We start from the raw sequence: 14,193 nt of genomic DNA, 5'->3' as shown, positions 1-14,193 counted from the left end.
AGTTTGAAATAATGCAAAACAAGTGTGAATAAAATGGTCCTAGTGAACATCCTAGTGCAAACACCAACAACATGGAAATAGGTTCTGATCAAGGACACATGTAAAACACAGTGGAATTATGAGTCAGCTGTGGGAAGGGTGGAAGTAGGGGAGGGAGGGAAAGAATATGATTATTGTAACGAAGGAATAATGTTCTAAATTGACTCAATAAATTAGTTAAAAAATAAAATAATAAAATAGAAAGGTAAGGGTTAAAAAATGGTCATAGCCTTTTATCTGGAGATTCCATTTCTAGGAGGGAGGTTTAGACAAAAAAAAAGTTCCCCCCCTTTTCTCTTCTCTCTCTGCCTCCGCCTCTCTCTGTCTCTGAGTCTTCTCTGTCTGTCTCCTCTCAAGTTACCATAAAGTACTTTTGTGAATATCTATGCATGTGTAATTCTATATATTGAATAGTATATATTATGGTATAATTATATTGTGCACATTATATGCTATAATGCACACATTACATATACATATATTATAAAATAACATTTATTATAGACTACATATGGTCTACCTAATATATTAAAGGTAGAAGAAAAAATAAGCAAATCTAAGTAATATAATAATATATTATGGCATATAGGAATGTTTCATATAACACATCATTACAGTGTTAATATCACAGTATTGTGTATTACATAATGTATATACACTAGATAACACACCTACTACCCACGCTGCACATTCCACGTAGTATCTGACTAATAAACTCCCAGCCGCACTTTGATGGGAGCCAAGAATGAAAAACAAAGTCATGTCCACTGACTGGGCAATACACAATGGGCACTTGTACGGGGCTTTACTACAACAGTAAATAATTACAAACAATGCAGACTGTGAAGAAAGTGGGAACTCCAAGCAGGGAAAGAGCGCACGTCATGACCGCAGTCACATAAATGAAACCAACACTGTCATGGCGCGCTTCTCTTCTCTGCAGAGTCGGTGGGTGGTGGGTGCGGATCATGCGTCCTAGGACAGCCCCGGGGGCTTAGTGGAAAGACTGGGCACCTCAGACACTTCCTCGCGGTGTGACCCTGGACAAGTCCACTAACCCCGTTTGCCTCCGTTTCCTCAGCTGTAAAAGAAACTGGAGAAGGGAACGACAAGCCACTCCAGTATCTCTGGCAAGACCATCGCAAATAGGGATAGGAAAAGGCGGTCACATCACGCCTGAAGTGACGGAACAACAGTGTACATTGAGGTTCTAGGCTGGCTGATTTCCCTGAATTGCTGCCTCACTGAACATTTGTGCCGGGCGCTCCGTGAAGCCCTCGGAGACTCCAAAGGGAGAAGACAGACACAAAAGGAAGCTAAAAGGGGGCAGGAGGGTGAAAGTGCCAGGAACAGAGGTGGGATGGAAGCCTCCAAATAAGGGTCAAAGCAGCAGAGCTTCTGGGAAATGGAGAGCAGCCTGGGCGAGGCGCCCCCTGGCGGAGCCCATGGAGCCTGCCCTCTAGTCAGAGGAGCCAGAGAGAAGGGCAGCACTTACTAAGGAGGTGCGAGTAACAAGGCAGGACTTCGATGGCTAGGAATGTAGGGGAGGAATTCTATTCAGAGCGACGTGATTTAAAAAGAAGCATCCAGAAAAAATGAGAGGAGAAAGGAAACACGTCATATTTTACTATAATGTTATAATAGTAAAATAGATACAAAATGGAATATATTCATATACTAGTAATAATCATACTCGAGGAGGCGATCTCCCCCTAAAACCCTTCTGCGTGGAGCTGAGCCTGGCTCCTCAAACCCACCCGACGCAAATGTTCCCCACTCGGAATGACAAAAATGATGAAACTCGAGTGGGAAGGGAATCCAACAACTGTCTGGTGCTCCGGACATCCCCACCGGTCTGTCATCTAGTTCCATAGTCTGCCGTCCAGACTCTCCTTGTCAACTCACATGAAGAGAGAAACCACTTACCCCTCGGGCTGCCCATTTTGTATTTAAATAGAAAGTTTCTCCTGCCGCCAATTATTTTGACCATTTTTCCAATATATTTCTTGACACCCGACTTCAATGATTTTCCTGAAACAGAGTCTGAATTTGCCTCTTTGAAGTTTCCCCCTATTGTTCCTGACTCTGCCCTTTGGGGAAAACGGATCCAATGTATTTTCCATATTTACACTTCAAATATTTGAAAACAACCATCCAGCTTCTTCCCCTCCGGCTCCTCTTCCCCAGTTCTTTTAAGTGCATGCAATGACCTAAAGGTCTTTCCTTCCCTGTCATGGTGGCCGCCTTCTGACGCTTTTTAACTTACCAATAGTTTTCTCTAAAAAGGCATCTAGAAAGTGAATGTAATATAACTTTTCAGCTGTGTTCTGACAGTACAGAGGGCCGGACGCTTTGCTATTTCTGGAAGACAGGTCTCTCAGCATGGCCCAAGACCACATTAGGCTTTTGTTTTTGTTTTGGATAACTCTTGTTGAACCTGGAGTCCACTAAAACCCAACTATTCTTACCCTGTGGTTCACAGGCCTCGAAGATGAATTGGATTAGTTCAGGACGTCTGTGAACTTGGAGAGGAAAAAGTACATTTTGATTTTTGCTAACCTCTTAGTGAAATGGAGGAATTTCTTGAAATATTTAAAATATCATTCTGAGGAAGGGGCCATTGGCTTCATTAGATTGTCTAAGGAATCCATGATGCAAAAAATCAATTTTAAATCTTTTTCAGACAATCCTGGGTAACCACGCCAAAACCATCTTGTGCTTATACAATAAATGTTTTAACCAAATATAAGAACTTACATTTATGTAATTCTATTAGATCCAGTCTACTGTGCCAGCTGCCTTCCAAGACCTTTCTTTGATCTACCCTATTAGCTCTCCCTTCCAACTTTCTGCCATTTGCAAAGCAGACGAGCATGCCATCCCTGCCTTTATTTGAGTCATTGATAAAAATGTTGAACCACATAGGACGCTCCATCTGACTTCCTGCCAAGCTGATTGGTCAAACTTAATGCAGTTAACAATTACTCTTTCAGTTCAGTCATAATTCCAAATTTAACTAATTTTATTATAATCTAGTCCACACCCCTTCATCTTATCCTTACCTTTATCAAACACATGACCAAAATTCAAGTAAACTAGATAATTTTTCTCACTTCTCATTTCTAAATTGTCTTATCAAAAAAGGAAACAAAGTTACCCATTTTTCATGAATCAACACTGACTCTTTGTCATGCTTTTTCTATTTCTAGATGTTTATTAACTATCTCTTCAAAATTCCATTGAAGAATTTTTTCCAGAAATTAAAGTTTGCTGTACCCGAGTTCACAAACTTCCTTTTTAGAGAATCGGGACACAGTTTTCTCTCTTTTCATGACACTTCTCCCACTCTATGATCTTTTCAAATATTATGGACCGTAGCTCAGCAACATACCTTCCAATTCTCTTAGTATAGAAGGATGTACATCTGGGCCAGATGACTTGAATTCATAAAGAAAAAGATGGCGCCTTTACATTATATTCTTCCTTGTTCTGGATTAGATAGTTTTATTTTCTCATTTTTACTGCAAAGTTCATTCTACTTATCAGAGAAAGCAAATGTCAAAGTTTTTTTTTTTTAATTTAAAGAGATAGTTGGTGAACAATTTAGAAAAGAAAACAGTAATGATGAAGAACCAGCATGGCTTCTTCAAGAACAAGTCATGATAGACTTTGGTTCCTTTCATGACAGGACTACTTAAACTGGGAGCTAAGGGGGATGTCGTAAATATATAGTTCACCCAGACTTCAGAAAAGTTCTTGATAAAGTATAAATCATTTACAAAAAGATGGAGAAATGTGGGCTTATATAATAATATATATATAATTTTATATCTACAATGTGGGCTTATGTAATGTAATATACAATTACATGCAATTGTATATTATATGTAATAATGCATAATAGTGCCATTAGATGGATTCAGAAATGACAATTTCTGAACTCAAAGTAATGAATTGTGAAAAAGGTTCAAAGTCTCTAGAGGTTTACATAGTATCTATGCTTAGCCTTGTGCTCTACAGTATTTTTATCAAGGCTTTCAATAACAGTCTAGATGGCATGCTCATCAGATTTATAGGTTATGCAAAGCTGGAAGGGATGACTAACAGAGTCGGGATCTAAAAGGCTCTTCAGATCACTGAGCTAAATTTAAGAAGAATAAATTTAAAACAGATAAATGTCAAGTATTACACTTGGGTCCAAAAAATCAACTTCATGTATAAGATGGGAAGTGTGGCTCATGATAGACCACAAACTCATACATGATAGAAGCAAAAAAAGTCATCTTGGGCTGCATTAATTCAGTTTCCAAGAACAAAAATTGTGACTCTCCCTTGTAATCATATCTTTATTCTATTATTCCAGAGTCAGAATATTGCAGCTCATTTGGGGCATGACAATTTAAGAAGGGCACTGAGAAGCTGAAGAGCATCCTGAGGAGGGCAACCAAGACAGTGGAGGACCACATCAGTCCATCAGAAGCAGCTGGTGGCGCAGTGTGCTGGGCCTAGAATCAGGAGGACTAAGGTCAAATCTGGCCTAATGCTCTCTGGCTCTGGGACTCTTGATAACTTACTTCATCTTTATATAAGAGGGTTTATTTAGATTTCCTTTCCTTATAGGTAGAAGTTAGGAAGAGGAAAAGAAACTTCATAATCATTAAGGCAAAAACAAAATTAGGATGGGTTTCCTTGAGAGATGATCCTTTCTTTGAGGTTTCCAAGCAAACATATGTGACTTTAGGTCACATATAAAAGTGGAGATGACTTTCAAGTACAAATTAAGCTAGCTATACACTAAAAATCCTCACAAATTGTTGTAGATTTTGTTATTCTGAATGGAATCCACCCCAAGCAGCAATCAATCCTCTTTGATTTTTCTTTCCTTCAACATAGCTCTCTGAATCTTGTTGTATGATATGCATGTTATATGATGTGGTGAATTATACTATCAATCAAAAATATCATGTAATCAAAGAAAAACTGAGCAAACAAACCCCAAAAATCTTAGCACTATTTAAAAATTTAATAGCATCAAAAAAGAAGCCTACCCTAAGACTTTAGGGACGCCTTATCTATGATGGGATAGTCAATGGCTTTAACAACTTACAGAATAACAGAGAAACAACTTTTCTTTAACAGGCAATTGCTCCCTAAGGTCCTTTAGAGGACAGATTCTTTCATTCTTTGTATTTGTATATCCACCATCTAACACCATCCCTAGTGCATAGTGAGCACTTAAGAAATTCTTGTTAATTATAGTAGGAATAGGGAATTGGATCTTAAAAACAAGTTAGCCATATCAAATAGATGCTTCCAATTCTCAGGCGTAAATGTGTTACAAAAAGGGAACAGATTAATGAAAAATCAAGGAAATTTTGGGAGTTAGAACTTGGAAAGGAACTGAAACCTACTATGAACCAATCTCAAGCTATGGCTATGTGTTTTGTAGTTCTGTCTCAGAGTTTAAATATATGGAAAAACAATAGAACGTTACAGAACCTCTTTCAGAGGTTAAATTTAGATCTTGCTAGCTTCAACTAATCCTGCAGAGTAGATGGAGAGTTTTTTTTTCCCTGCTACTATTAGTCTAAAACCTCCAATGAAATAGAACATATTCTGTTATTATCAAAGTTAGATCTTGTTAATTATGGTACTGATATGCTCTTAAATCAAAAGTAAAAAAACGTTTTTATTTCTTTTATTTTTTCCTATTCAGATGTTGCAGATTAAAACATCTTCTAACATTTTCCTATCTTTAATCTACCTGTAAACCATTTTCCAAAGCAATATTTTCATATCAACTGCAAGTATAGGGATTCCTTCCACATTGTGACTTTGATCATGGCTTTGATATAGTGGGGGTCAGTATGAGAAATTAAATGGGAATTGTTTTGAGTTTTGCTGAAGCCAGACTACACATGAAGGCCAGCAGATGACATAAAAAGTTTAGACACTCAGAAATACATAAAATATATGTATAATATCAACATCGTTTATCGTTTGATACCATAAACTATACAATTTTTAAAAAATTAAAAATATGTAAAAAGTTAAAGCTTGTGGAAAGTATCGAAAGTCAGCAGACAACTCACAGAGGCTAGAAATATAAAGATATCTTTAAAAGTTTAATAATTCATAAATGCATATAAGATACTATAAACCCTCCATAAAAGAAAATATTTAGACTTCTCTGGTATAAAGGGAGGACCAAAAAATTTTATGAGAATTTTCCAGATCACGGTGCCCTTAACTCCTGTACTGTAGAAAGAATGCCTGTATATGACTGGAAACATAACTAAAAAAGCAGAGGTGTTAATATTTCTAAGTGTAAGGAGTTGGTACTCCATCCCTTTCTCCCCCCTGCTCTGTCTTCCCCCAAGTTTAGCCAAGTCACAGGATTAAAGCACAAATGATTAGGCATTAACAAGCCGTATCATGTGGGAACCTCAATTTCTTGTTCTCACTTTCTCTTCTTCCCTTTTTTCTTCCCTCTCTTCTTCATCTCTCTCATTAAGTCAAAAAGGGCCACTGTCTTACAATTTGAAAACGGCACCACCTTTGGAGGTTTTCAATAGCTAAACTTGTCAGCAGTTGGGAGAGGTCACCAATTTGAGTCAGTCCAAGATGGAACCAGAAGATGGAGCTGCCTGGCCCAGTAGGAGATGCTCCATTAAGCAGTCAGAGAGCCAGATCAAAAGAATTGAAAGCCCAACCTGAAGGATGCATCCTCTCCAACAGATGTGGAGGAGAGTCCATGGAGGCCCAGAGCAGCTTCTAGGGACCTCTCTAGAAGGAAGGAAAAACATCAGCCCTGACAGACAGAGAGGTGGGCTACAGAAAGGCCCAAGAGGACCACAAGAGTGAATTGCTTTGACCAGGAGATCTTCCTGTATTTGCACCACACTCGATTGAATTTTAAGTTTGTGCCTCTCTCATTGTGGGTGACAGCATGCTGGGCCAGCTACTGTTCTAAGTGAGCCATCTTAGCAAATGCTTTGGCTGTGAATCCATTGTGTCTCCTTCCAGGCTGCAAAGGAGGGACAAATTGGTGGGGCTGGAGTGTGAATGCCTACAAGATTCCTTTATAACCTGAGAGCAGCAGCTGTCCTCCAGAGAGCAAACCCCAAGAGAGTAGGTGCAAATTGGGGGAGTCGCCTAAAGGGGATGCTAGAGACAAGCCCAGGGATCACTGACTGGCAGCTTTTCCTTCCTCTATTTACAAAAGAACGAATAAAATGATGGGTTACACCAGACTCGTTTTCTAAAATAGTTCCCAATGTTATGACTGCTACTTGCCAACAAATCTTCAATTAGAGAATAAAACACAAGCATGTAATAAGATTAGGGGAGCTCCACTCAAGGCATCTCGGAATTCACTCAAAATGCACAAAACGGATTTCCAGAAGAGACTTCTTTAAAATGTGCCTTTGTAGTTATTGATACACACAGTATATACCATATACAGTACTTAAGTCTATTAACTAGACAGGCAATTCTCCATTAGAGTGGGTCAGTTGAGATATGATTTAGTCCCACACCTTGACTGGAATTATTTGGTGCTTTAACTTAGAATGGGTCTCTATTAAGTTAGTTTAACCACAAGATTATATCTCTATGTGCATGTCTGAACTCACAGATGCAAATAACAGTTATATGTTTGCAGAAATAGAAGTCTATATGTGCATGATTATTCCCAGTATTTGAACCTGCAGGCTTCAGAATTCCAAGCTTCTTTTTGCATTTCCCAATTTCAGCTGCTTGCTATCTGCAGTCTTGAGATTCTCCAATGTACCAATGGATCCTCATCAGCCACAACTCTAATCGTGTCTAACAAATCTCCTTCCTCCAATGTCTCATTTTGCTATTTACTGGCAGATTAGTAGATGCTGAAGGCTTCTCGTATTTGGAAAATGTTTCCAAATCACAGACTAATACATGAGTATAATGAGCAGCTCTCCAGTGCTGCAGCTTTTCTGCAGAACATAACATCTACTACTGCATCTTCACAACCACAGTGAGGACTGTCAGACAACAGCTTCAGTGGACCTATTTTCAATGATCTCAACATCAGGAGAGATTCCAGGCTATTAATGAAAAATATGAACAACTTAGACACCTGCTACACACCACCACCATCTCAGCTCTGACTATCTCATCTCTATCCAACTGTATTAGCTCAGTTTCCTAAATTCTACAGATGGAGGCAGAAAAAGGTCTGAGAAACGAAGTTTCACGTCAAAAATGTCAGGCTCGGCTACACAAAGATAGAAGATCGAAATTGGTGAGTATGTATAAGACAGAAATGATTTTTCCTTAACAGACCTGGAACAAACAAATCAAGCCCTCAAAAAGGTATTCTACCACCCCCTGTTGAAACAAATGAACAGTACACGAGTGGGTAAGGTGAAGAGATAGCTTGGAATCCAGTATGTTAAGATGTTGTAATTAATTTTATAATTTGATTTTTTTTCTCCTGGAAAACATTTTTACGCCATATTGATAATATAACCCAATTCCCAAAGTATAAACTGTTTGAATGAACATCATTGTGGCTTCTAAAGAAACATGCTTTAGGCTCTGATGCCCTAAATTAAAGGTCCAAACTTGTTTGGACAATTGAGAGCATTGCTATTCATTTTTTTTTTCATAAAAGGTCATGATGAACCTATTTCTGTCTCAACAAAAGCAGAATAAAATAATATTTCATTTTCATGAAGGCTAGATGTAGCTGTCACAAGAATCTCTCAGAGGCCAATTGTTCTGCTATTGACTATTTTTCATCCAGATTTTAACAATCCTAACCATCATCTACTTTATGAGATATTTTTCTGAATTCTCAGCATGTTAACATTTTAAGAAATGGAAAACAAGGCTGCAATGCCCTCCTCGTTTTACCCCCTTGGCTTTCCTTTACACAGCATCCAAAGGACCTTCTTTTAGTTTCTATCAGAAATAAGCCATCCTTATTCACTTCTTATTCAGAAAATGAGATCTTGAAAGAGAATCGTGAACTGTTTCTCTTACACAAGATTTCCTCCCTCAAAACAAGTTTAATGATCATATCTGTGACTTCGACGCCTCCCCCTCCCCTTTCTGCGGAACATGTGAAACATTTAACAGAATACACACAGATAATAGCCACATTTTGGACGGCTCGGTGAAAGGAGATCCCTTTCAAGAAGCGGTTCCCCACATCTTCCTGCTCTTTCCTCTTTCTCCAGTCGGGTCCTTGCCCTACTCTTATCTAGAGGGTTGAGGAGGGGGTCCTAATTTTCCGTGTAAACAAAAAGGAGATCGAAAATAGCGCTACTGCTCGGGCTCATTCATTAATTTCTTCTGCCCCTCCATTACGGCTCTTTCTGCTCTGCTGCTTTTCTCGCTTGGAAGGGAAAAGGCAGGTAAAGGAAAAAAACACGACTTAACCACAGTCGGGCACATTCAACGTGTCCCTACCTTGCCCGTGACTGACAAACAATCCCAGCAAGTAGAAAGCAAAGAAAAGGTTCATCTTCTGGAGATGACACTGGTTGGCAGCTCCAAAAATGACCGTGTCCTGCTCGAACCCCCTCCGCCGCTGCTGCTCCCGCCGCCTCTGCTGCAGCTCGCAGAAGCGGCTGCCCACGATCCTAGCACAGGGATGGCGAGCCCCTCTTCTTGCCGCACTGTAACCAAGCAGGAGCTGAAATGGATCAGGAGGGAAGGGAAGGAGGAGAAGGTGGAGAGAGGGAAGAGAACTTGTTTTTCAGCACAAAGTATCCCTCCGCATGCAACACGACCAGGTGCACAGTGCCTGGAGAGGATTCGTCCGCGCCAGGCTTCAGCCCAGTCGCTCCGCTCCTTCCCCCACAGGAGTAGCCCGCGGACCAGACATAGTGCGCCCGAGAGCAAGGGCACGACACTTGGGGGCCGGCGTGCCGGCCTGGCCTTCGGGAAGGGCTCTTCTGACCTCCAGGGCCAGGCCCTAGTAGTGATCTCCACTAACGGATGTCCTGTGGCCTGGACAATGGCTGAATGGGGCCGGTGGCTTTGCCGGGCTCTGGGGAAGAGCATTCTCAATGTTAATCTTCCATCCCTGCGGTCGGGTCCGGGAGGATGGAAAGCACTTGTGGATGAGCCGGGGGAGACGACTCGCAAGGAAGCTCCCTGACAAACCTCTGAATCCTCGGGCCAGCTTCCACCTGCGTCCCCAACCCCTGACACCCCTCCAGATCCTTGATGCAGGTTCCCCCCTATGTAACGACTTACTGGAAAATGTACCCATTTACGGCAGAATTCTACTTATTCCACCGCAAGGAGGAAGTCAAGATGCTTAAAAACATTTTTAAAGGAATTTGTGAGCCCCCGAGAAATAGTCCTCCTTAAGGTTAGGACAGAAATGTTTACCCTCCAAGGAAAATAAAACGCCTTTCCATAAAGATGTCAAACTTGGCAGCGAGCAAAGTAGACACAGCAGAATCCTCGGCTCAGTCTCCACTGCCTTTGTCTTAAGTCAGTCACTGGGTCTGAAAGAGAAAAGAGGCCTTTTGTTTATTTGGTCCCGTTTGAACAGCACGAATCTGCTCTAGCTAATGAGCACTCGTCCACACTGACAATCACCCAGGGTAGAGAGCACCAACCGAGACCGCTGAGCCCGACCTCCCGGCTGTTCAGAGATACAGGGAAGATGCATGGATTGACCCAGAGAGATCATGAGGGATTCAGCATGCACAAGAGGACGTGCAAGGATGGAGTTGAAAAGCTTCCGTTTGGCCCGGGTTCCTTGACTAGGCATCAGTGTTTTAGTATGCAATGAAACAATCCAAACAGACCTGGGCTCTTCCTTGAGTCAGGTCCTAGCCAAGGAACAGCTAGATGGCATGGTGCAGCCGGCCAGGCTTGGGGTCAAGAAGACTCATCTTCCAGAGGTCAGATTTGGCCTCAGAAACCTGTGATCCTGGACAAGTCATTTAGTCCTGTTGGCCTCAGTTTCTTCATATATAAAATGATCTGGAGACGGAAATAAACCACTCCGGTATCTATGTCAAGAAAACCTCACATAGCATCACGAAGAGTTAGATAAGACTGAAAAACAAGAGGTTCTGCCATAAGTAATTCATATAAAACGGAGAGGTTATTTGAGAATTAAGGAGGTGGTGAGTGGGAGAAATTCTGAGCATATGGATACTGAAGGTTGGAGCAGAGAGAAGAGATTAATCACATACAATTTACACAAATGTAAGCAGAAACTCAATTTTGCCTCAATCACAAAGAGGCCAGGGGTTATTTAGATGTAGGTATAAATGTAAGGGTAGGTATGCAGTCTACCCTCTGTCTAGGTATTAAGAACTTTCCCAACTAGGGACTTGGAGAAATTGTGACAGAACTCAGAACTTGAATTTTTTTCTTTTAAGCTTTTATTGATGTTTCTGTGTTTATATTGTCTTAGTTTCCCCCATTATCCTTCTTTCTCCTCCTCCAGACAGCTATTACACATTAAAAACGGTATTCTTATAGACAAAAAAGGGAAGAAAAATAATCTGCATAATCAGAACACTGAAGAAGTTGGAAAACTTTTCACATGTGTAACATGTGCTAGCCTTTCACCTTTACAAAGGAATGGGTTAGGGAAGTGCTCTGATATCTCTTTTTTTGAGACTATTGATCTATATTATTTTATTAATTAAATGTTTAAATTAAATTTTTCTTGTTACATGTAAAAACAAATTTTAACACAAATTAAAAAAAATAAATCTCATTCTCTTCCTCCTTTCCTCACCTCCCTCTTCATTGATATGGTAAGCAATCTGATATAGATTATACATGTGCAGTCATGTAAAATATATTTCCATATTAACCATGTTGCAATACAAAATTAAAAAAGAAGAAAAATAAAGTTTAAAAATATGTTTTGATATGAATTCAAACTCTTTCAGTTCTTTCTCTGAAGGAGGACAGCATTTTTTTTTTTCATTATAAGTCCTCCAGATTTGTCTTAAATCATGGTAGGGAATAGCCAACTCATTTACAGTTGATCATCTTACAATATTGCTGTTGCTGCATAAAACGCTCTACTAGTTCTGTTCATTTTATCTCAATTTCATGTAAGTCTTCCCAGGTTTTTCTGAAAGCATCCTGCTCATCATTTCTTATAGTACTGTCGTTTTCTATTACAGTCATATATCACAACTTGTTCAGCTATTCCACAACAGATGGGCAATTTCTCAATTTCTAATTCTTTGCCACCACACACACACAAAACCCAAAACAGAAACAAAACAACTGCTATAAATATTTGTAGCCACATAGATCCTTTTCCTCTGATCTTTTCCAGATGCAGACCTAGTAATGGTATTACTGTGTAAAAGAGTTTGCAAAGTTTTATAGTCCATTGGTCTCCAGAATGGTTGGATTCTACCAATAAGGCATTAGTATCCCAATTTTCCCACATCCCCTCCAACATTTGTCATTTACCTTTTCTGTCATATTAGCCAACCTGATGAGAAGCATCTCATAGTTCTTTTAATTCATATTTCTCTAATCACTAGTGATTTAGAACATTTTTGTCATATGACTATAAATAGCTTTAATTTTTTCTTATGAAACCTACCTGTTTATAGCCTTTGACCACTCATCAACTTGTATTCTTATATATTTCACTCAGTTCTCTACATATTTGGGAATGAGGTCTTTATCAGAGAAATTTGCTGTAATTTTTTTTATCCAGTTTTCTGCTTGCTTTCTAATCTTGACTGAATATGATTAAAATTATCTGTTTTACATTCCAAAACACTCTATCTCATTTGGTTATAAACTCTTTCCTTATCCATAGATCTGCCAGATATACTATTCCATACCACTATTTGCTTATGGTATCACCCTTTTTGTCTAAATCATGTGCCCATTTTGATCACAGTGTGACATATTGGTCTATACCTAGTTTCTGCCAAACTGCTTTCCATTTCCCCCCACAACTTTTGTCAAACAGAAAGCTCATATTGTATTGTGTTTACCAAATGCAAGATTACTATGGTGATTTACTGTTGTATATTATGTATATAATCTGTTCCACTGATCCACTACTCTATTTCTTAACCAGTACCAGATGGTTTTGATGATTAACATTTTGTAATACAGCTTGAGACCTTGAATAGATCCTTAAAATTTTTTCATTGATTCCCTTGATAATCTAGATCTTTTGATCTTCTAGATGAATTTTGTTTTTATTTTTCTAGCTCTATAAATTATTTTTGATAGTTTTATGGATATGGCACTGAAAAATTGCCATTTTTATTATATTGACTCTAACCATCCATGAGCAATTAATATTTTCAAATTCTTTAGATCTGACTGTGTGAAAAGTGCATGGTAATTGTGTCAAATAGTTTCTGGGTTTCTTTTGCCAGAGAGACTCCCAGATATTTTATAAAGTTTAGAGTAATTTAAAAAGGAATTTCACCTTCTGTCTCATGCTGCTGGTCTTTGTTGGTACCATATGGAAATGCAATGCAGGTTTATTCAACTAGTTTTTAGTTGATTCTCTAGGATTCTTCAAGCATACCATTATATCATCTGCAAAAAGTGATAATTTTGTACTTCGTTGTCTATTCTAATTTCTTCAATTTTTTTCATTGTCTTGTTGCTAGTAGCTACCATTTTTAGCAACATGTTGAAAAATAGTGATGATAATGTGAGGTTTTGCTTCACCCCTGAGCTTGTAGGGGAGGCTTCTAGCTTATCCCCACTACACATAATTGCTGATTGTTTTAGTTAGATACATTTATCATTTAAAGAAAAACTCCATTTATTCCTATGCTTCTAGTGTTAGATTTTTGTCAAAGACCTTTTCTGGAAGTAACTCCCTCTGCTTCAGTGATCCCTCAAGGCTTGATGCAGGTTTGTTAGGTATAACCTGTACTGGACTAGACTCTACTCTCACCTCAGTAACACAGACTTTTCCTTCTGACCTTTTGAGTTGTCTTGAGCTAGAAAATTATTTCACCCTTTTTCTTTTGTTAGTTCCTCCTCTCTGAAATATTTTTTGATGTATTATTTTGATGTTGTTTGGAGGGGAATTTGAGAGAGCTCAAGCAAGTCTCTCCCTTCACTCTATCATCTTGATTTATACTCCCTTAAGAAATTATTTAAAAGTTTTTGGGAGGGAAATTGGGAAAATTC

The 14,193-nt window shown here is 39.1% G+C and overlaps 1 protein-coding gene across 5 annotated transcripts in view; it reads right to left on the bottom strand.

The window, feature by feature from the left end:
• NCAM2 (neural cell adhesion molecule 2) overlaps window positions 1-10,274 on the bottom strand; it is a 259,192-nt gene extending 248,918 nt beyond the window's left edge. Inside the window, exon 1 of one of the 5 annotated variants that reach the window (XM_056825986.1) lies at window positions 9,493-10,274. In XM_056825986.1, coding sequence (XP_056681964.1) covers window positions 9,493-9,547 — 55 coding nt within the window. In that variant the 5' untranslated portion in view covers window positions 9,548-10,274. The remainder of the gene's footprint in view (window positions 1-9,492) is intronic. The other 4 variants (XM_056825982.1, XM_056825983.1, XM_056825984.1 and 1 more) reach the window with 4 other exon arrangements.
• Between the last annotated feature and the right edge of the window lie 3,919 nt (window positions 10,275-14,193).

Source organism: Monodelphis domestica, chromosome 4, assembly GCF_027887165.1.
Source record: "Monodelphis domestica isolate mMonDom1 chromosome 4, mMonDom1.pri, whole genome shotgun sequence".
In the NCBI taxonomy this organism is placed as follows: Eukaryota; Metazoa; Chordata; class Mammalia; order Didelphimorphia; family Didelphidae; genus Monodelphis; species Monodelphis domestica.
The sequence above is the reverse complement of the archived record's forward strand: the minus strand, read 5'-3'. Positions and strand labels throughout refer to the sequence as shown.